The sequence below is a fragment of the Gopherus flavomarginatus genome, chromosome 1 (assembly GCF_025201925.1).
Source record: "Gopherus flavomarginatus isolate rGopFla2 chromosome 1, rGopFla2.mat.asm, whole genome shotgun sequence".
Lineage (NCBI taxonomy): Eukaryota > Metazoa > Chordata > Testudines > Testudinidae > Gopherus > Gopherus flavomarginatus.
The window spans coordinates 336,651,033-336,675,230 of record NC_066617.1 but is presented as its reverse complement, the minus strand read 5'-3'; the positions used below and the strand labels follow the sequence as shown (position 1 = coordinate 336,675,230).

General features: G+C 44.1%; 3 protein-coding genes across 4 annotated transcripts in view; 2 read left to right on the top strand and 1 right to left on the bottom strand.

Annotated features, from left to right (window-relative positions):
- The window catches only part of GUCY1A2 (guanylate cyclase 1 soluble subunit alpha 2), a 273,796-nt gene extending 270,982 nt beyond the window's left edge, over nucleotides 1-2,814 (bottom strand). Inside the window, exon 1 of the mRNA XM_050927929.1 lies at nucleotides 2,578-2,814. Coding sequence (XP_050783886.1) covers nucleotides 2,578-2,814 — 237 coding nt within the window. The remainder of the gene's footprint in view (nucleotides 1-2,577) is intronic.
- The window catches only part of LOC127037049 (uncharacterized), a 199,342-nt gene extending 186,402 nt beyond the window's left edge, over nucleotides 1-12,940 (top strand). Inside the window, exon 2 of the mRNA XM_050928491.1 lies at nucleotides 12,623-12,940. Coding sequence (XP_050784448.1) covers nucleotides 12,623-12,649 — 27 coding nt within the window. The 3' untranslated portion in view covers nucleotides 12,650-12,940. The remainder of the gene's footprint in view (nucleotides 1-12,622) is intronic.
- Nucleotides 1-24,198, top strand: part of AASDHPPT (aminoadipate-semialdehyde dehydrogenase-phosphopantetheinyl transferase) — a 1,013,205-nt gene that overhangs the window by 652,828 nt on the left and 336,179 nt on the right. The window lies entirely within an intron of this gene.

Below are 24,198 nucleotides of genomic sequence, written 5' to 3'. Positions count from 1 at the left end.
AATTCTAAATTAATGTTAACGGTAACAGTATTTTAACATTCTTCCTTCATTCTCAGATGTAAACATGATTAGTCAAGTAATCATCAACAAACCATTTTTAAGAGACTGAGGTCTTCAAACTGCACCCATTTCAATGAATGCTAGAACTGTAGGCAAATCTGTCACTCAAAACTTTTTACCCTGTTCAATAAGGAAAAAAACCTACATATGAAAGGAGTTCACATCTATTCGAGACAGGAAAAAATCTGTACAGCAAGCACTATGTACATTTAGCGTGAAGTAGGAATGTTTTAGAAAACTATAATACATCATCAACAGTTAGTTACAATTATTAATCATAATTACTCATTTTTTAAATAATTTCTTTTAAAAATACTGTATGTTTACTATTTTGAACAGGCTTTTTGCAGGAAGGGAATTCAAGTTGAAATTACAAACATGACTAATAGGATAGCTGAGGGTATTTATATCTCCCAGCCCAGTTACAAACACTTGATTTCTAATAGGAGTTCTTTAAACCTGGTTTAAGTTACTTAAAATAAATAGACTAAAACATCCTGCCATGAGGGCAGGGGACTGGACTCGATGACCTCTCGAGGTCCCTTCCAGTCCTAGAGTCTATGAGTCCATGACAAGGGTGCACTGCAATTATGCTAAGTAATATGAAAATCTCTATGAGCTAAAATAACTGGAAGGAAGTTAAACATTTACCAACAAAAGTAAATATTAATTTTAATCAAAATAATTAAGTTGTTGCTTATACCAAAAACAAGTTCAGGTTTTTTTTTAATTTAAAAACAGTTTATTATGTACCAGTAAACACAGATAGTATGGAATTTTAATTATGATTCTATATTTGATTGCTATTTATACTACGTAATAGTTCAAAGACACTGAATCTTTCCCAATCTCTGTTCATGCTACTTGGGAAATGCCTTATTTTTATGACTAGTAAAACAGCGGCAGCTGGGTTGATTTTCTATATCCCTCCCCTTACTAGAAAAGGCATGAAAAGGAATATAAGCAACAACCTATTTTAAATGATCTATACTGAGTGGTTTGCACAGATTAATAACTCCTCATTCTCCTCTTAGCAAACAAGATTCCCAGCAGCAGCTCCTGGAGCGCTGGGCATTTTACTTACTGCACAGTCCCTATTTAAATGAGATGCCCCCAATGGCACCAATTTTGGAGGGAATGTGACACACCCCCAAAAAACGGTTTTTGCACTTACTTAAAAGTTCCATAGGCCACCGAGCTACGGGGGCCATGGCCCAACCACTTTTAAGCAGTGGTCCCCTACTAAATGTAGGGATGCTCCTAAATCATAACAACTGCTGCTCGAGTGGTCCAGAGCAGGGCACCAGCTGTGTGGTTGCACCAGTGAAATTTCACCTGGCTGGACCCCATTCGAGAGAGTGGCATTGCGATCTGGTGCAGGTGGTTGCAGTGCCACTGAAATTTGGCCTGGCTGCCCCCCCCTCCAGACAGTGGAGCAGCCAGGCCAAAGGTGTTGTGACCTGTTGCAAGGGAAGTCTGTTCTGCAGGGCAGAGCACAGAGGGGTCCTCCAAGGACTCCACTCCTAGCAACACCGGCTCATGCACTGTGTGAGTAAACGAGAGGGCAGACACCCAGGGTGAGGAAGACCTGGGTACCTGCAAGAGGGAAGGGGGGACTGGAATTTCCTCCCTCCCAGAAGTATCTGTATTGGGCTGCTGCCCCAGAACTGCATCAGAGGGTGCTCAAAAGGTCTGACAAGAAGTGGGCTAGACACGAGCTACAACTGAAATACAGGCAAGAGGAGAGAGTGAGCTACTGCTGGGTCCCTGACCCCCATCCTGCAGACCCTCTGCCCAGAGGGCAGAAGGGCTCTGCAAGTGGCTCTAGAAGCAGCAGAAAGCAGGGGGTCGCACGCACAAAAGGGGCTGGGGATAAAGCATCTCAGCTCACCCTGAGCACGGCTGCAGGAAACCCATCAGGGCTGCACAAGAGCGGGTGCTGCAGCCCCCGAGCACCCGCGCTCACAGCCCAGCGGGCTCGGGGACTCAGGCAGGCTAGCGGAGAGAGACCAGGCGGTCCGGGCAGTGAGGCTAGTGCAGTGCCCGGGAGGCTGAGGGGTTTGGGGAGAACTGCAGGGAGATTTAGGTTCCCACGCAGGGGCACTGGAGGGATATAGAGGAGACGGAGGTGGCTCGGGGCAGCGAGGACATGAGGAAGGGCGGAGGGGTCCAGGAACAGTGGGGTACATAGACAGGATTACAGGGGCATATGGAGGAGGATGCGGGGAGGATATAGGGGGCCAGGCAGAAGGGGGGCTATAGAAGTAGATTCTAGGGAGTGGGACATGAGCAAGGGGGGCGCTATAGGGGCAGGATGCGGATGCAGGGAGGATATAAGGGTCCGGGCACGGGGGGAAGGGAAACGGGTCAATTCTGGCTGAGGGCTGTGGGGGGGAGACAGGAGTCCAGGCAGGGAAGGATTCGGGGAAGGGGGAACGTGGGGCCCGCAGTCCTGACGCCCCCAGCCAAGCGGCAGGCAAGAGATCTGCTGGGGGAGCCCCCGCCCGGGCTACGTACTGTGGGAGCCGTCAGGCGGCTGATGCTCTCCCCGAGCGAGTCCAGGTTGACCCGTCTCCTGCGCGGAGCCCTCCTGGCGGCGGCGGCGGCGAGCGGGTCCTGCGGGCCGGGCGGGCTGCGGCTGCCGTTCCAGCAGAGCCTGGACAGGGGACATTCGCCCTCCTCCTCCGGGCTGGTCTCCAGATAGTCCGAGCCCAGCGAGCTGAAGGACTCGGAGGAGATCTTCCGGCGGGCCATGCTGCTGCGGGCGCCGCGCGAGCATCAGATGGGCAGGGGCAGCGCGCCGGGGCTGCGGCGGGGCTCGGCCGGGCTGCGGGGAGGGGGACCCGCGGGGCGGCTCATGGCTGGAAGTTCATGGCCCAGCCCAGGTGCCTGCGGGTGGAGGGAGCGGGTCCGGGCTGCAGCCTGGCCCCGGCTCGGCTCCTCCCGCGCCCTGACCAGAGGGTGCCGCGCGCTCCGCCTGGCTGGGCGGTTTTAAAGCAGCTGCCGCCGCTGCTTCGCTCGGCTCCTGCCTCCCTCCCGCGCCCCCGCCCGCCGGAACCACGTGGGGTTGGGAGGCTTCGCCTCGCCTGTCGCTGTAGCCCGGGAGCGGCAAGGGCACTTTCCCGGGACTCCCCCCGGGCACCCCCTGGAGAGAGCCGGCGCCCCCCCCCCGGGCTGTCAGTCCCCTCCCCCACGCCGGTGCGTCCGATGGCCGGAGTCTTCTGTCCCCCGGTGCATGCGATGGCCCCGGCTGCCAGCCCTCGCGCTCCTGGGCAGGTGCAGCCGGGGCTGGGACTTGCACCTTCCTCCGTGGCCTGTCTGCAGTGCCCAGCCGCGCGGAACTCGCCCTGCTCAGCCTGTGGCCCCCGGAGCCCATCACACGGCCCCAGCGCATGGGTCGGATTCCCCTCCCTGTGCGAACAATGCCCTGGTCTGTCAACTCCCCCATCCAGACAGTGTCCTGGGCTGCATCCCTCCCATACACACACATGCTATTCCCGTGGGCTGGGCCCGGCTCTGAATGAGGACGGGCTGAGGCGCCCTGCATCTGGCTGGGCGTCCTGAGGTGGCCCGTCTGTCCCCTAAAGTTTCAGACTCGTCCTCTCCTCTTGCCCTTCACAGGAGGCTAAGCCATGCCGGGGCTCCCTTCTGCCCAGTGGAGAAGGAATTGCCCCTGGCTGGCAGGAGCACAAACTGGAGACGCGCTGCTGGATCCCACTTTCTGACATTATGGTCTTTAATGCTTAACTATGTCCTATGAACAAATGCACCAAAGAGAGAAAGAGCTGGGGAATACAGAGCTGGGGGCAATTGTTTCACCACTGACCCGCTGGGTATCCCAGAAGGGCCAAACTTCTACAGTGCTGTTACTGCAGGGAGTGCAGTGATTTTATCCCTGGTTTACGTTGAGAATGACAGCGAAGAATCAGGCCCCACGTGCATTGTGCTTGGTGTGAGTAGGGCAATGCTAATGAATTAGAGCATCTCTTCCTCTCGTTGTCTGGTCACCTGCCTTGCCGGATGGTGTTTCATCGCTTTGATTTAAAGTGGTTAAATGCTAATATATAATGTATAGATATGCCACATATTTATCATAAAGATATATTGAAAGCAATTGCCTTCCACGGCCATAGCAGGAAATAGTTTACATGTTGTAATAAACAAATTGAGTACATTTCAGAGGAAAGACTTACTGGAGGCTGCAAAAATTAGTTTAGTTTAAATCACACATTCAGCTGTTGGGTCCATCAGTTTCTCCATTTTTCTTATTTTGCCTTTCTTGGAAACTCTAGTTACAGGTGTTTATTTATTTTTCAAATACATTTTTTCCCCGAGTCAGTACTGGACAGCTCCGTTTCTTGACAGTAAGATGTTTTCAGCTCTGCAACTAACTGCTAAAGAAGCGGACTTCTGTTACTTATCTTGCTAAGTGTTTGCTCCCAAAATAAGAACTTTCTGAATGTCACTCAAAAAGCTAAGAATTATATAAAAACTTTTAAACAAAACAGTACTTTGTCATTAACTCTATTTAGTACAACAGTTCATTATTCCACTTTTGTACTAGCATCACATCCACTAACATCAATTATCAGAGGGGTAGCAGTGTTAGTCTGGATCTGTAAAAGCAGCAAAGAATCCTGTGACACCTTATAGACTAACAGACGGTTTTGGAGCATGAGCTTTCCTGGGTGAATACCCACTTCGTCAGATGCATCTGAGGAAGTGGATATTCACCCAGGAAAGCTCATGCTCCAAAATGTCTGTTAGTCTATAAGGTGTCACAGGATTCTTTGCTGCTTTAACATCAATTATTTATCCAAGAAACCACATGCAGAAATAGAATGCAGGCCACGTAACACCATTCAAATGAAACCTTTTTTTTAAAAAGTGCTAAACAGAGCTTTGAGGATGCATGACACCTTTGAAGACAGAGAAAGGGAAGCTATCTAAATCCTAGGTCCCCCTGCCCCAAGACATTCCCTTTAAATAAAAGTTAAGCAGTTCATGGCAACAGGGCTAACACTTTCACAAATTTTTCCCACGCAAAAAGGCTCTTTACAAATGTGATCTGAATTTTATTATTTCATGCTACCAACAAATAAGGTTGATTCTTCTTTGTTTGGTTTAGCTTTAACATAATCAAAAACGTTTAGGATGGGGTGGTTTTCAGAACTGTATTTTGGGGGCAGGTTTCCTACCTTTCTATTTGGGTAGCTATTAGATAGGATGAGAATGTGCTATATAGAGACTATCAATTAACATTAAACTTCTGGATAGAGAAGTCCTGATCCAAAGCCCACTGAACAGATTGGAAGGAACAGGGCCATAGACAGCACACATCATAGCACAATGAGTCCAGGTGTCTGATTGGGACAGTGGGGAGAGAAGAAGGATGGGGAAAGGATTACAGAAGGTCCCTCTTTTAATCAGAATCTTTTAAGATGGGGAAACAGAAAGCTCCAGCCAGGGCATCCCTTTCAGTTTCATCACCAGTGTTTCCCCTGGCCTGACAAGTTTTCCTTACAAAGGGTCTAGGAGAGTGGGTATATGGTGGGAGGAGAGGATATTTTTCCCAGTGAAATTAGGGAATGGATCCCAGACAGGCTTCACTTCTTGCACTTAGCGTGCTTTCCTGCCAGAGGCTCAAGCTTGGATTAACCAGTGTGCACTCAGGGCACTTGAACAGGGCCCCATCTCAGAGAGGCCCCCAACCACCAAGAAAAAGGAAACAGTTGCAATGCTGTGAGCCCAGGTAACACGTCACAGTACTACCCATTCACATTTGGTCTGATTTGATCCAATTACCTGCCTTGTGAACAGGTGTCATGTGTGTGCATAGGATGCTAGCAGTTCATGGTCCACAGACGAGACTTTCAGGGACATAATATAATGGTCCCACCCCAAATTTAGCAGCCTCTGTGCTGTTGAGGAGGAAAGTCTCAGGGAAGGAGGATATCTAGCTGGAGCAGAAGGAAACAATCCCATAGCTGGGAACCTCCTTCCAGATGGTGTCATGGCATCCTCTTGCATTGAGGGTACTCCTTCTGGGACAGGAACCCCAGTTACTAAGAAGAGCTGGGAAATAATAGTGAGGGGTTCAATTATTAGAAATCTAGATAGTTGGGTTTGTGATAAGGAGAACCACATGGTAAATTGTCTGCCAGATGTGAAGTTTGCAGATCTCATGAGTCATCTAGACAGACTTATGTATAGTACTGGAGAAGATCCAGTGCTGTGGTACATATAGGTACCAATGACATAGGGAAAGGTAGGCGAGAAGTTCTGGAGGCCAAATTTAGACTGCTAGGTAAGAAATTGAAGTCCAGGACCTCCATGCTAGCTTTCTCTGAAATGCTTCCAGTTCCATCTGCAGAACCAGGAAGACAGGCAGAACTGCAGGGTCTCAATGCATAGATGAGATGATAATGCAGGGAAGAGGGTTTTAGGTTTATTAGGAATTGGGGACTCTTTTGGGAAAGGAGGAACCTATACAGGAAGGAGGAGCTCCACCTAAACCAAAATGGAACCAGACTGCTGGCATGTACAGTTAAAAAGGGTGTAGGGGATTTTTAAAACTAAGAGCTGGGGGAAAGCCAATAGCTGTGGAGGAGCACACAGTTCGGGCAGAGAGATCTCTTAGGGATAAATATATTAAAGAGGGAACTCTATATACTAGTAAAGAGGATAGGAAAGAAGTTGGTAAAGTACAGGTAGGAATTAGTGAGGAATAGTCAAACTTAAGTCCCATTTAAATATAACACATGAAGGGAAGCAAAATCTGTTTTCTGATAGCCAGTTGTGGCTTACCTCATCTAAAGCCCCTGGCTAGTGGGGCATTGATCTGGTGTCCTTGTCTGGTGTGAGAGGCCTTCACCCAGATATTCTGTCTCCTCTCAGCCCATGAGCCCCCTCACTGATGGGCCTGGGGTTAGTTTCAGTGCGGATGGTTGCTGCTCTGCTGCTTCAGGATCTCCCCAATCACCTTCAGTCTCAACCCGATATTATAGGGTAGGCAAGGGTGGTTGCAAGGCCAGCTCAGCACATTTCAGTGTGGCCCTCCACTTCTAATCATACCTTGGCCACTGGGTAGGCGCATCACTGTGAATGCATTGGAGATAGACAGGAGCCACCACCGTATCTGAAAACTCCACCAGACTTGTCTGGACAATAGTCTGGCTGCATCTGGAATCCACTAGGCCCATCCCTTGGGTGCTGTTGACGCATACTGATAGTAGCAGCTTGGCCAGGCCCCATTTCTGGGCTCTGAGGCCTGTTGTTCATGCCTGTCCATAGATGCAGTCCATAAAGGGACACTCTCACCTGAAATGCCCTTCTTGTCCACTTTCAAAGTACTAACACTAGTCACTGTGAGCTGGCTCACTTCCAGAGTAGTGGTCTTCCAGGTAGGGCATATTCCTCTCTTCAGGAGTCTTGGCCTCCCCTTCATCCTGCCCCAATGATCAGGTTCCTCCCTTTGGTCAGAGCTACTTCTTGCAGGGTCAGTCCATTTAGCATTTCTCAATCTTCCCTTTTAGCCTGGCCTCTGCTAGGGATCTGAGCATTTCTTCCACAAATGCCTGACTTCTGCAGCAGTGAAGCTGAGTCCTCGGCGGACAGCTAATTCTCCATGAGCATCAACCACCTCTGAGGGTCAATGGCTAATAGCTAAGACTATGATTTAGTCATGCTTTTAATAAAAGTAATGGACAGGTCACAGACAATAAACAAAAATTCACAGCCTGGTGACCTGTCTATGATTTGTACTATAAATACCCCCGAATCTTAGATGGGGGCCCCTCCTGCTCTGGGGGATTCCTGGGGGAGCTGATATTCTGGGGAGCCCTCGGGGAGCTGCTGGAAAGGTCTGGAGGATGCTGTGGGGGACACTGCTCAAGGTGCCCAGGGAGGCCGCTGCTCTGGGGGGACCCTGGGGCCAGCAGCACCATGAGCTAGGGGCCACCGCCCCTGGACCACTGCCCTAGCAGTCCTCAAGACCACTGCAGGAGGTCTATACAATCACAATAGTATGCCGAAAGTGAATAAGGAAGTGTTATTTACCCCTTCACATAACACAAGAACTAGGTGTCACCTGATAAACTAATAGGGAGCTGGTTTAGAACAAAACAAAAGAAAGTACTTCTTCACAAAATACAAAGTCAACCTGTGGAACTCATTGCCACAGGGTGCTGTGAAGGCCAAAAGTATCACTGGGTTCAAAAAAGAATTAAAGGAGTGCATCGTGGATAGGTCCATCAATTCTATTCGCCAAGATGATCAGGGATGCAACTCTATGCTCTGGGTGTCCCTAAACCTCCAACTTCCAGAAGCTGGGAGTAGATGACTGGGGATGAATCACTCAAAATTGCCCAGTTCTGTTCATTCCTTCTAAAGCATCTGGCATTGGCCACTGTCAAAGAGAGGATACTGGACTAGATGGAACATTGGTGTGACCCAGTATGGCGGTTTTTAGGTTCTTATGTCTGGCCACCCTCTGTCATGAGTGTAGCCAGGCCAAACTTGAGCATCATAGGCCTGTGTATGAGGGGCAGATGATGGGAGCAAGCACAGCTGGATAGCTGAGATTGGAAGGAGCCACCCTAGCCCAGGATGACCACTGATCTAGGGTGGGGGCGGGCGTAAAAGTGAGTGACCAGGAGGGTCCTGGGTGGTGGGAGAGAGGCTGGGGGTGAGTTGTTTTCAGGTGCTGGGGTGAGTGGAGAGTGTTGGAGGGCCAGATGTTGGTGGTTATGGCTGGTGGGGCAGAGCTCTAGTTTATGGAAGATGGCGGGGGGAATTTCCATAGTGCACAGGACCCCCAAATTCTTTGATTTGGGTCTCCTGAGGCTTGAAATGATAAAAGGCATTGGGAATAACCAAATGGCCTGCACTGATTTCTTCTCTTTTAGTAAACATGATGCTTAGGCTAGGGACAGGCTTTCTTTGCACAATCTTTGTTATGCCTTCAGCTACTGCAGAACAGGAGCTGCAGTTGCTTTGATAAAAGGACTGAAAATTCTGTAGTTTAACACTTGAGCTTCTCTGAGCCTTCATGTCCTTCCCTTGCAGTACATGCTCTGGTTCTAACTCCCCAGTGAATCACAGCTATTCCTTTGTATCCTAACACCAAAGAACATCCAGGAGATAGCAGCTATTGCTTGTCATTCTTCCACAGAAGAGCCAGTGCTAAGCCACTATACCAACACAAATAGAGACTTTTAGGGCCTAATCCTATAACATGTGGACTACCCTTAACCCCCACTGGAATTGAGGTGACTCAGCAATATAGTATCAGGCACTTTTAACTGGGTTGGAAGGTTTTCTTTGTTTCGAGAGGTAATCCAAAGCCAGGAACAAGCGATATTCAGAGGTCTACTTCTTTCATTGATGCCTAAGGCTTGTCTTGAGCCCCATCCTTTCCTTTTTATGTGCCAAATCCCACAGTCCTAAGTGAGGCAAATCTCTCAAAGGTAGTTATAACTAATAACTGCAGTATTTAGCTCTGAGGTTCTAAATATATTTGTAAATAAGGCCATTACTACAGCTAAATAAAATCATATTTAGGTGTCATCAGGTACCTTATTACATGTGCAATGCTTTGTTAATGTGTATGATCTAAGGTATACATTACCTTGCTGGTGGGGATCTTTACATGTTATTCAGAACTGGGGAGAAAAAAACAATATTAAAAACTTACTTATCTGTAAGACACACAATACTTATGACAATTGTAAATGGCCGTTTTCCCTTTCTCTATAAGGGTAAAGTCCAAAGCACCATTTCCCAACACATATCACCACCAAACTTCCTATGGCTCCCTGTGAACACTTTACAGTATTAAAAAAGCATATTCATGGCTTTGATCCTTTTATGTTTGACATTAAGTACAGGTAAGCTAGGAAGAGAAAGGCTGGTTTAACTCCTATCCTTAAGGTCAACACTGCTACCACTGGATCCACTTATGCACAAAAATTCCTCATTTTAAGAATGTAAAACATGAATGCTTTCCTTGAGGGTTTAGATATTGTGCAAACTGAAGTTCAGCATGCAGAATAAAAAATGTGATAAGGACTTCAAGGCTGCTATTGTTCCAGCTGATATAGCACACTGAGAAAACAACAGCTAGCCAAAAGTTAGTATTGCAACACTGGCTTCTATTCTGCAAGAACAAAGACTGTGAAATTAGTATTAGTAGGATCAACAACTGTTTGTCCCAGCCAGAAATATGTCAGTGATCTGTCTAGTGCATGATAAACTCTGTTTTGGAATTCACAATGCCTATAAAATAGATTGAAGTAGATGGAGGGACTACCTGTTACAGTAGTAAATGTCATCAAAAGATGGTATAATCTAGGAATTAGAAAGAGAAGATCAGGGGCTACTAAGATCCTGGAGTCCACTGAGGTAAAGCCAACAAGCCACTCAATCTTTGCTCAATCATTTGCCCTCCTTTTATTTCACTTGACTCCACTATAAACTGGCAAACCCCAAATACCAACGATAGACGCTGCATCTAAAAGTTGAATATCTTTCTTCAAAAAAATACAGCACAGAGTCCTTGACAGACAGCTACAGAATATAGAGATTACATGTTGATGTTGTACAGAGGTCTTATCAGCATGAGTTTGAGGTAGGGATATTACTGATGAACAGTGAAGCCAGTAGTGAATAATGTAGGGCGCTTCAAATAAGTGCCAGTGGAACTTTTCTAACACGCTACATCATAGTACAATTTGCTTATGCCAGATATTTTACAGAAAAATTATTTTAGAAATATTTTAGAAAGTTTTCTTTAGTTATTGTTTTTCATATTCTGCTGCCCAATAAAATACAAAAATCTGTTAACTTCCAATTTTGGTTTGGTTCACCAAAATGCACAGTTAGGAGATAGTATTGAAGTAAGACAACACAAAAATCATGTTTTGGCTGGGTTGTTTTACAATATCTGTTACCAACAATATCTTAGAATTCTAAAATAATTAAATGTATTTCTCACCATTTTGGCAGTTCAGGGTTTTTGTTTTTGTTGTTTTCCATTTCACCCTGGCCTTGGATAATTAAAATAGATGGCCCCATTTCACTTTGTTTCTAATCAGTTTTCCTGTCTGGTCCACATTCACTAGCACAATGATAGTCACAATATTGCAGAGAAAAGTTTAATTTAAACTGTTTAATTTGAAATACACTCAATAAGCTATATTCATATTAGATTTTTTAAATCCTTTTATTACAAAATCAAAACTCTGAACCTACAGGTAGTTAATTTTCCTGTAATAGAAGAGATGATTGTCACAGAATCAGCATATCGTACTTCAAAAATAAACATCTGAGTTTTACCGAAGTATTTATAAAGCAGCAGACCATTATTCCATTTCAGTCAGATGAAATGACAGTTGTGTAAATTAATTGATTTGTCACATTGGACCAAATCCTTCGCTTTTTTTCATGCTTCCAATGGGGAGTTTTGCCACAAAAACTACCAAGTAAAGACTGAAGGATTTGGGGCACTTATCAATATTGACTTGAACTCCAGCTGGACTGGAGAACAGATCTACTTTGTGCTTCAACCCATCAGAAATAAGTTTATCTAAAAATGTACATGGGATTCCGACTGGCTGAATTTACTATTCATAGTAGCTAGGTAAGACCAGGTTCTACCACACTTACTCCCATTGTATAATATCTTATTCTGCAAATAGTCCCACTGATTTTATCTGTGGAATAAGGTACTACTCAATGTAAGTAAAGGTGGCAGAATCTGGACCTTTGTACTTATAAAATGCCTTTAAGCCATGGCTCTCAAAATATGTCACAAAGGTGAGTATTATCCTCATTTTACAGATAAGGAAAGGGAAGCACAGTCAGGTAAAGTCACTTGACCAATGTCACACAGCAAATCAATCACAGAATCACTAATTGTTCAGAGTCAGCCATCTGAAAATCTGACTGGCTGGCATAGGTTTCATTAGGCGGATATATAAAATAATTCTATTTTGTGTACCATAATGGCTTCCCAATGACAGATAAAAGCAGAAAACCATTAATGCAGTTGAAAAAGCATTATATTAATGTCACCTTTATTACACAAATCTGGTGCAGTTGCTGTTGAAGGAATGGGTATGGTAAGAATGCCCAGGTTACAGTATTGTGACATTGAGGTGGTAAGTCGAATCTGAGACTGCAAATCCAGGGGAAATTGTCTTTTTAATAAAATCCTGACTCAACTAATAGCCTAGGAGGAGCACACAGCTGACTAAACATTCAGACTTGGCAAACTATAACATGTAAATGAAAAAATGAAGCACTGAAAGCCTATAAAGCAAATGCTTGTTTTCTTCTTCCTTACACAGAGGGACAAAATCGGAGGGCCCAGACAATCTTTAGCCAAGAATATTAAAGGAACTGGCGCATGAAATTGCAAGCCCGTTGGCAAGAATTTTTAATGAATTGGTAAACTCAGGGGTTGTACCGTATGACTGGAGAATTGCTAACATAGTTCCTATCTTTAAGAAAGAGAAAAAAAGTTATCTGAGTAACTATAGGCCTGTTAGTTTGACATCTGTAGTATGTAAGGTCTTGGAAAAAATTTTGAAGGAGAAAGTAGTTAAGGACATTGAGGTCAATGGTAATTGGGACAAATTACAACATGGTTTTACTAAAGGTAGATCGTGCCAAACCAACCTGATCTCCTTCTTTGAGAAGGTGACAGATTATTTAGACAAAGGAAATGCAGTAGACCTAATTTACCTCGATTTCAGTAAGGCATCTGACACGGTTCCACATGGGGAATTATTAGTCAAATTGGAAAAGATGGGGATCAATATGAAAACTGAAAGGTGGATAAGGAACTGGTTAAAGGGGAGACTACAACGGGTCGTACTGAAGGGTGAACTGTCAGGCTGGAAGGAGGTTACTAGTGGAGTTCCTCAAGGATCGGTTTTGGGACCAATCTTATTTAATCTTTTTATTACTGACCTTGGCAGAAAAAGCGGGAATGTGCTAATAAAATTTGTGGATGACACAAAGCTGGGGGGTATTGCTAAAATGGAGAAGGACCGGGATATCATACAGGAAGATCTGGATGACTTTGTAAACTGGAATAATAGTAATAGGATGAAATTTAATAGTGAAAAGTGCAAGGTCATGCACTTATGGATTAATAATAAGAATTTTAGATATACATTGGGGACACATCAGTTGGAAGCAACAGAGGAGGAGAAGGACTTTGGAGTATTGGTTGATCACAGGATGACTTTGAGCTGCCAATGTGATATGGCCGTTAAAAAAACTAATGCGGTTTTAGGATGCATCAGGCAAGGTATTTCCAGCAAAGATAAGGAGGTGTTAATACCGTTATATAAGGCACTGGTGAGACCTCACCTGGAATACTGTGTGCAGTTCTGGTCTCCCATGTTTAAGAAGGATGAATTCAAACTGGAACAGGTTCAGAGACGGGCTACCAGGATGATCAGAGGAATGGAAAACTTGTCATATGAAAGGAGACTCAAAAAGCTTGGCTTGTTTATTCTAGCCTAAAGAAGGCTGAGGGGGGATATGCTTGTTCTTTATAAATATATCAGAGGGATTAATATTAGGGAGGGAGAGGAATTATTTAAGCTTAGTACCAATGTAGACACAAGAACGAATGGGTATAAACTGGACACTAGGAAGTTTAGACTTGAAATTAGACAAAGATTTCTAACCATTAGATGAGTGAAGTTCTGGAACAGCCTTCCAAGGGGAGTAGTGGGGGCACAAGACATATCTGGCTTTAAGACTAAGCTTGATAAGTTTATGGAAGGGATGGTATGATGGGATAGCTTAATTTTGGCAATTGATCCTTGATTACCAGCAGATAAGTATGCCCAGTGGTCAGTGACGGGATGTGCGATGGGATGAGATCAGAGTTACTGCAGAGAATTCTTTCCTGAGTGCTGGCTGGTGAGTCTTGCCCACATGCTCAGGGTTTAGCTGATCGCCATATTTGGGGTCGGGAAGGAATTTTCCTCCAGGGCAGATTGGCAGAGGCCCTGGAGGTTTTTCGCCTTCCTCTGCAGCGTGGGGCATGGGTCACTTGCTGGTGGATTCTCTGCAGCTTGAGGTCTTCAAACCACAATTTGAAAACTTCAATAACTCGGACATAGGTTAGGGGTTTGTTACAGAAGTGGATGGGTAGGGTTCTGTGGCCTGCTTTGTGCAGGAGGTCAGACTAGATGATCATATTGGTCCCTTCTGACCCTAAAATCTATGAATCTATGAGATTTACTGACCCTGATGTCAAGTCGGGTAAATTAAACCCTCATGCAGTAGCTAACTCCTTCTATGCACTAGGGGATTTACCCTAGCATTGACATTGTCTGTTCTACCTCAAGGTACCTATAAAATCCCATCAGGAGCTCCATAAGAGCACTGAAAATGGAAACTGCTAAGGGGGATGCTCTGAACACCACATCCCTCAGTCACTTTGGCCTCGTCATCTTCCCAGTCAGTTCTATCCTCTATTTGTATTGGAGTGGGGAGGGGGCAACCACTTTGTGTTGCCACTGCACCTCTATCCCTCCCTGACAGGCTTTCTGCCACTAGTAGTCTTCTTCAGCATCTTCACTGGCATAAGGTAGTCTTGGCCCAAAGAATCTACAATGGCATCTACAACTGAGTCCAAACTCATGTTAGACATTTTGGTTTCAAACATCTTTTTCAAAATTTCTGAAATAGCTCCGGGAATTTCTTACACTGACAGAGACAGTTAGGCCCACTGCAGCTCTATTAAAAGCTGCAAAACCTGCGTTTCAGTTTTAAGAGAACATCTTTGGTCATAGACAGTGCTTGCACAGGGTTTGGAAACCAAACCAAGACTTATAAAGATTCTAAAATGACTATTGAACTGTCTTGTCTCATGAAGGAAATCGGAGTTGGTGGTCTTGATGGGTTGTGTCCCCCACATGCCTCGGGGCACTGCAGCTCTTCAGAATAGGGACACTGACTTTCTAGTTGTTCTGTAAAACTCCTAGCACACTTTATAGTACTGTAAAAATAATGCATGCACTGTTTGTTCTTTCATTGATTTTCTGACAACTGATTGGCTGCTTTTATGAATAAGTTCTTTTAGTACTGGCTAATTTATACTTTTTAAAATCTCAACACCCTTATTTACTGTAGAAATTCCACTTAATACCATTTGAAGCACAGCGTATAATAATTAACCGAAGTCTTTACGGTGGTGCGCCTTCTTTAGTATTAACTGATCAAGCAAGTCCTTTCCATAAATGATGCACTTTTACCATTAATAAATTCAAGCTCTTTACCAGTGGTTTACAAATTTTAAATTCCTAAATCCAGAAGCAATGTTGCTCACATTAAAATGGACCAATAGATTTCTGCTGCTGATTTTTAGGTCAAATATTAACCCAGACAGGAATCTTATCTACACAGTCTACCTTTTTCTTTTTCATTACTTACAATAAGAAATCACTGAATGAATACTAGCTCCAGACAAGTCTACAAGGAAGCTCACACAACACATGAAGAGTGGATATCTTTCCCTGGGAAACGCTTTTGCACTCCATAATGCATACACTGACTGATGAGAGAGTTGTCTCCAATTTTTTACTCCTTGGAGCATATAGAAGAAATAAAGATTGTGTTGCTAGATTGCTCCAGTGAAAGACAGCAAAATGTGTACGAATGTATAGAGTAATAAGCCACTGTAATAGTATCTAGAGCAGATTGAAAGTGTATCTATCTTTGTTCTGACAAGCATACATGGAGTTATTCATTGAACATTGGGGTACAGAGGCAGTCTGGCCATACTTTGCCTATGAAAGAGAATGATAATCTATTAGAGCAGTGGTTCTCAAAACTTTCTTTTCCGCAGACCACTTGAAAATAGCTGAGGGTCTCAGCAGACCCTTCTTTCCAAATATTGTGTGTACCGTTAGCTAACTATTGTAAAGTGCTTTAGATAAAAGCACTATATATATAAAATATATATATTATACCAATGACTAACATGGCTGCTAGGGAGAGACGGCCTCCTTCCCAGCCTCATCTCTGTGGCTGCTGTAGTGGGGGAGAGACCCCCCCCCAACCTTCCCAGCCCCAGCTCGGGGGCTACCATGGTGGGGGAGAGAGGGCACATCCATCGCATTAGAAAAGTAGGACTACTGATATGAAAATATGACTTGTCTGCTTTTTTTGTAGAATAAAAAAGGTTATTTTATATATATATATATATAAGGTATATATAATAACCTTTTTTATTCTACAAAAAAAGCAGACAAGTCATATTTTCATATCAGTAGTCCTACTTTTCTAATGCGATGGATGTGCCCTCTCTCCCCCACCATGGTAGCCCCCGAGCTGGGGCTGGGAAGGTTGGGGGGGGGGTCTCTCCCCCACTACAGCAGCCACAGAGATGAGGCTGGGAAGGAGGCCGTCTCTCCCCAGCAGCCACAGCCCTGAAGCTAGGGAAAATTGCCTCTTTCTCTGGTCGCTGCAGCCCTGCATGTCCCAAATTTCCCCACCCATGCTTCTCATCCCACTGCCCCCTCCCACCTACCCCCTATTCCCCTCAAGGCCACCACCTCATCTTACATGTCTGTCTTCTCCAGGGTCCAGGCACCTAATCAGTGGAGCCACGCCTGCACAGCTCCACTAATTGGGTGGGTAGCCGTTCATTCTCTCATGTGAGCTGCCCAGGTGCACACCTTAGAGGAAACTATCTGCAGACCACCTGAATGGAGCTCACAGACCACTGGTGGTCCACAGACCACAGTTTGAGAACTTTTGTATTAGGGCTTGTCTACACTTAAAGTGCTACAGTGTGCCACTAGTGCACTTCAGTGTAGACACTACCTTTGCCAATGGGAGGGATTGTCCTGTTGGTGTAGGTAATCCATCTCCCTGAGATGCAGTAGTTAGGTCAATGGAAGAATAATTCTTCCATTGACCTAGCACCATCTTCATAGGAACTTAGGTCAGTTTAACTACGCTGTTCAGGAGTGTGGATTTTTCACATTACTGAGCAATGTAGTTATGCTGACTGAATTTTCTAGTGTAGACTAGGCTTTAGAAGAAATCTATTGTGCTTCTCCCCAGAAGTGGCTGCATTTTAGTGTTGGTTGATGTGATTCCAATGTGGATTCTAAATGGGCTTGTAAAGTGCTTTGGGATCCATCTATATAAATTGTACATAACACATTATAATGATGATGTAACTGGAGTACAACTGTGCCCCAGGATCTTTTGCAGTCTGTGCCTTGAAGGCTAAATCTAGCCTTGCTCTGCTTAGATTTTCAGTAAAAATGAAAAAGTTGTTGCCCCATAAAAAGGTTTCAATTGCTTGTTAGGGTTCAGGAATCCCATCTATTCAGCTGCCTAAACCAGTTTCACCATTGCTTGTGCAAAAAACAACAACCCAAAACAAAAACAAAATGCTCTTTATATTATGGAGCAACATCCTACATTATCAATAAAACTTCAGGACTTAAGTTTTATCATCAGCTTATTTAACCCTTAGGCCCTATTCAGAGGGCTCTCCAACCTTTGTGCTTCCTCATTTCTTCCAGAGTGTCTTTAACCCTCAAAAACTGAATCTCCATTTCACCTCACTTCTTAATAATATGCATTGCTATTGTTTAATACTAATGGAAATTCTTTTTCAACTGTTTGGTTTATGTCATTTTTTGTTTTGGAGAAGAAGTACACATTTTAAATACAAACACTTCTGTAACTTGCAACATTGCCACTACTGGTAGCTTTAATTTGAATCACACTGTCATAGTTTAACTCTTCCAAAATTTCTTGTATTCTCTGCAAAATGTCTGCACTTTTCCATGAAGGAGGATGTTTATGCAAATGATAGTGTAAATACCAATGGGAATAACTGATCATTAGCTCACTATATGCCGGGAGTGCTTAAATAAACATATCCGTTCATATTAACAAGGTAGAAAACAAAATGATATGGTTTTAGTTTTAGAATTCAGGTTTTGGATCCCAGAATAGAATCACAGAATGATGGAAATGTAAGGCTCGGAGGGATATTGAAAGGTCAATCTCCTCTATGAAAAAATTAGTCCAATTCTAGCTTTATACAAAACTGCTATTTAATTCTCAAGTCCTCTTTCATATTAACACTTTTTATGCAAGAAGCTGTGACAGGATGGGTCACTGTGAGGGAATCACGTGAGGGTGGGTCACCATATATCTGCCATAACATCACTATTACACTTTCATAGCACGTTCCGCTGCAAGCTTTACAAAGCAATTTCCAAGCAATTACAAAGCAAATGCCTGTAAGGTGAATAAGCTTCGAACAAACAGCTGAAGTTTCATGGTGGATTTAAAAGCACCATGGGCCCTGTCCTGCAAGGAGCTAAGCAACCTCAAAGCCAATTGGAGTTGAGAGCACAGCACCTTGTATAGCTCTCAGGACTTGTCAGGATAAGGTCCAAAATGAGTCAGCCTCAAAAATCTTTCATGGGAGACGTAATTCCACAGGCAAGACACATACTGTTATGTTAGTATTTTGGCTGCTAGTAACAACATAAATATAAAGTCTGACTACCAACACCATTGACTAACATGAGGAATAGGGCTATCAGAAAACTAGCCTTTGTAGATTAATAAAGCAGAGGAGCAAGATTTTCAAAGTGAAATACCACTAAAGGCCTGATCCATTGGGTTCACATTTTAAGACAACAAAATATAGCACTTGGGATTAATTTAAAAAGTCAGTAAGTAAACCAGCTATACAATATCCACCTTTAAGAGCGAAAGAAAGTCTCTTGAAAGCTTATTATGGGGGTGGAATTGTGTGGTCAAATGTTTGGTTCACAAATGAAGTAAAAAAATCAATACAAACTGTTGTTTTGCCAATCAAGAAAAGTCTTATGGCATAACACCTGCTTACATAATACTTCTGCTGCAGTAGGATTCAATTGAAACTTAACTGCATTGGATGAAAAAAATATCACAAACATGAGAATTAGCTTCCAGAACAAATTAAAGTACTAACACAGATTATATGATCTATAGTTTGAGTTACATATGGTACTGTGCACAACTAATCTGTGTTTAATACAAAGTGCCCAATCTTAAGAGATTCATGATTTCTATCTGTGTTACAAATGGGATAGCTGTTATCTAAACTTATGTTTGATATATAATTTCAAAATCATTACACTGCTTTTCATTTCTCTCACATGGCTTTCTCTTTTGATAGCATCTCATTTCCCATCTAGTGATGAAAGCTTGCTACCTTATATGACTCAACATGATGAGAGGCAAGGCATCTGAAATGTTAAAAAATGAATTTTTTTATTGGGTAGAGATCAAAATGTAGCAGAAGGAATCTGAGGTACTGGGAAAGCATCCATGGTGTCTGTCAACTGACGAATGCCACTATGGATTTTTCAAATGCCCTGAATTACACTTTGTTCGGGTAGTTCAAAACACCTTGAATTCCTAGTGGATTTTGGTAGATACACAGTTATTAATGGTAAGATGTCGATGACAGGAATGATTTAACATATAGCAGGTGTGGAAAAAACAATTATTTTTGTCTTGCCCAAATTCCAGAGTAACAGCTTGATATCTACCTGGGTTTAATTTGGGGGACAGTGTGGGTGGAGGGTAAAGTGCCACCACAACAAGGCAAATTATGAGGATTCAAGCGAGGGAAGAAAAATTGATCTCTCTATCATCTGGCTGAAAGTCAGAACCTCAGGGTACATCTACACTACGGGATTATTCCGATTTTACATAAACCAGTTTTATAAAACAGATTGTATAAAAAGTCAAGTGCACGCGGCCACACCAAGTACATTAATTTGGCGGTGTGCATCCATGGTCCGAGGTTAGCGTCGATTTCCGGAGCGTTGCACTGTGGGTAGCTATTCCGTAGCTATCCCATAGATCCCGCAGTTTCCTCTGCCCCTTAGAATTCTGGGTTGAAAGCCCAGTGGCTGATGGGGCAAAAATCATTGTCGCGGGTGGGTCTGGGTAAATGTCGTCAGTCATTCCTTCCTCCAGGAAAGCAACGGCAGACAATCATTTCGCGCCCTTTTCCCCTGGATTGCCCTGGCAGACGCCATAGCACGGGAACCATGGAGCCTGTTCAGCTTTTTTATTTTCAATCACCGTATATGTACTGGATGCCGCGGACAGAGGCGATACTGCAGCGCTACACAGCAGCATTCATTTGCTTTTGCATGATAGCAGAGACGGTTATTAGTTGTTCTATACCATCTGCTGCCAGTGTAAACTGGCAATGAGATGATGGTTATCTGCCCTTCTGTGCTGTCTGTTGCTATCATGGGTGCCCCTGGCTGAGATCGGCCGGGGGTGCAAAGGCAAAACTGGGAATGACTCCCCGAGTCAATCCTTCCTTTATGGTTTCTAAATATAGAGTCAGTCCTACCTAGAATATGAGGCAAGTGTACTAGAGAACCAGTGTATCAGAGAGCACAGCTGCTCCATGTCAGAGCCCGCAGAAATGATGAGCTACATGCCATTCACGGGGAGTGCCTCTGCAACAACCCCACCTGTTGCTTCCCTCCTCCCCCAACCTTCCTGGGCTACCGTGGCAGTGTCTCCCCATTTGTATGATGAAGTAATAAAGAATGCACGAATAAGAAACAGTGACTTATTAGTGAGATAAAATGAGGGGGAGGCAGCCTCCAGCTGCTATGACAGTCCAGGCAGGACATTAAGCGGTGCGGGGGAGAGGAGCCCAGCATGCCGCTGCTATGATAGTCCAGGCAGGATAGAATCTTTTCTTTACACAGGAAAGGAAGGGGGCTGATGGAGCTCAACCCCCAGTTGCTATGATGAGGATGGTTACCAGCCGTTCTGTACCATCTACTGGAAATGACCGAGAATCATTCCTATTTTCACCCAGGAGCCCCCGGCCAGCCTCACCTGAAGCCAGCCAGGAGCACTCATGGGTTGATAGTAAGGATGGTTACCAGTCCTACTGCACCGTCTGCCACCGGACAGGGGAGAGGAGTGGATACTGCTCTTCACTGCTGCAGCATTGCGTCTACCAGCAGCATTCAGTAGACATAGGGTGACATCGAAAGAAGTCAAGAAATGATTTCTTTCCCTTTTCTTTCACGTGAGGGGAGGAGTAAATTGACGATCTATTCCCTGAACCACGCTGGACAATGTGTTTGAACCTACAGGCATTGGGAGCTCAGCCAAGAATGCAAATACTTTTCGGAGACTGCTGTGGACTGTGGGATAGCTGGAGTCCTCAGTACTCCCTCCCTCCCTCCATGAGCATCCATTTGAGTCTCTGGCTTCCCGTTAAGCTTGTCACGCAGCACTATGTAGCCTGGAGATTTTTTTTTCAAACGCTTTGGCATTTCGTCTTCTGTAATGGAGCTTTGATAGAACAGATTTGTTTCCCCATACAGTGATCAGATCCAGTATCTCCCGTACGGTCCATGCTGGAGCTCTTTTTGGATTTGGGACTGCATTTCCACCTGTGCTGATCAGAACTCCATGCTGGGCAAACAGGAAATGAAAATCAAAATTTTTCGGGGCTTTTCCTGTTTACTTGGCCGCTGCATCCAAGTTCAGATTGCTGTCCAGAGTGGTCACAGTGGTGCACTGTGGGATACCGCCCGGAGGCCAATACCGTCGATTTGCGGCCACACTAACCCTAATCCGGTATGGTAATACCGATTTTAGTGCTACTCCTTTCTTCGGGGAAGAGTACAGAAATCGGTTTAAAGAGCCCTTTATATCAATATAAAGGGCCTCGTAGTGTGGACGGGTACAGCATTAAATAGGTTTAACGCTGCTAAAATCGGTTTAAACGCATAGTGTAGACCAAGCCTCAGTTGTGCCTAAAGTTATTGCAATGCCAAGAAGCTACTAAATGATATTTTAAGAAATTCTTGGAGCCATTCATTGAAGCAATTGTGAGTTCTCTGTGGCCGGGACTGTCTGTATTGTTTGTTTGTACAGTACATAGAACAATGGGACCCTAATCCCTGTTTAGGGTTCTCTGGTGCTACAATAATAGTAGCAGAGGAATGACATCTCACCTTCAAATCTCACTTTACAGTCATAGGTGCCAGAATTAGGGGTGCTGGGGGTGCTGCCACACCCCCAGCTTGAAGTGGTTTCCATTTATACAGGGGTTTACAGTTTGGTTCAATAGCTTTCAGCACCCCTACTGTAAAAACTGTTTCACATCCCTGCTTACAGTTGAAAGAGTCTGGTAAGAAATTTGGGCCCAAATTGTTAAATAATGAGGGTTTTTACAAACCTAATGTAAATAGTAATGTTATTTAAACTTCTTTTTAATGTAAGATTTTGTTTTTATTCAGTGCATTAGGAGCTGGAACTAGAAAGTGAAAATGACCATAAATCAACAGGGAAACTGATCAAACTCTTTTCATGGCACAAGCTGTAAGAAATGCAAAAAGTAAATAAATAACATTGATGGTGAAGACTAAATTAAATGTGTATAATTAATTATTTCAGTTTTAATAAACTATGAAGGCAGCTGAGGCGCTCGTCCACACCCAAGTGAGGAGCTCCATGTGTGGATTAGGGGACATAAAATCTTGCTCTATGTAAGTGCAATGTAGCAAAGTTAACATGGAAGTAGGAACCTTAAGTTATGTATAAATATTGCAAAGTCCTGCCACAATATGAAAAAAATGGGGTGCTGTCATAAACAGATAGCTAAGGGTTAATGTCTCTTTCACCTGGAAAGAAGTAACCTGAAACACCTGACCAGAGGACCAATCAGGAAACAAGACTTTTTCAATTCTGGGTGGAGGGAAGTTTGTGTGTGAGTCCTTTGTTCTTGGTCTTGTGCCTATCTCTCTCTCGGCTATGAGAGGATCTCTGTTTCCTGCCTTTCTAATCTTCTGTTTCCCAGTTGTGAGTACAAAAGATCAGATAGTGATTTATATGTTTTTTTTGTATTTACATGTGTGTAGTTGCTGGAATGTTTTGAATTGTATTCTTTTTGAATAAGGCTGTTTATTCGTATTTCTTTTAAGCAATTGACCCTGTATTTGTCACCTTAATACAGAGACCATTTTTATGTACTTTTTCTTTCTTTTTATATAAAACTTTCTCTTTAAGACCTGTTGGAGTTTTTCTTTAGTGGGGAACTCCAGGGAATTGAGTCTGTGCTCACCAGGGAATTGGTGGGAGGAAGAAGTCAGGGGGAAATCTGTGTGTGTTAGATTTACTAGCCTGACTTTGCATACCCTCTGGGTGAAGAGGGAAGTACTTCTGTTTCCAGGACTGGAAATAGAGAGGGTGGAATCCCTCTGTTTAGATTCACGGAGCTTGCTTCTGTGTATCTCTCCAGGAACACCTGGAGGGGGGAAGGGAAAAGGTTTATTTCCCTTTGTTGTGAGACTCAAGGGATTTGGGTCTTGGGGTCCCCAGGGAAGGTTTTTGGGGGGACCAGAGTGCCCCAAAACACTCTAATTTTTTGGGTGGTGGCAGCTTTACCAGGTCCAAGCTGGTAACTAAGCTTGGAGGTTTTCATGCTAACCCCCATATTTTGGACGCTAAAGTCCAAATCTGGGAATAGGTTATGACAGGTGCTAACAGGAAGGATGGTCCAGTGGCAAAGGCTCTAGTTTAGGATTTGGGAGACAGGGATACAGCTGCCTTCTCTGCCACAGACTTCCTGTGTGACCTTAGGCGAATCTCTTAATCTCTGTGCCTCAGTTTCCCTTCTGTAAAATAAGAATAATAGCACTTCCCTACCTCAGTAGGGTATTGTGGGGATAAATATGTTAAAGGGTTATTCAGATAAGCTGGTGATGGAGGCCATAAAAATATCATGGATAAAAGTGGTGTCAGCCACAAATTAATTCCTAGAGCCAGCCTGATGGAGAAGGAAGGCTGGAGCATGGTTGTGGTACTCAGTGCTTTGTTTATTTTTAAGATAGTAGCAATGTGCCAGGTCTTGCACTATTTGAAACACTTGGTGAGAATCCTGCCCTGCTGCTAGACGGATACAATTAGTGAAAGGGGACAACACAAAATCAGATGTGGAACATAATGATACAGTTGAACAGCATATGGCTGTTGGTATAGGCGATAGGCCAAGTCTTGGCCCCACTGAAGTCAGTGGAAAAATCCCATTGACCCAAGTAG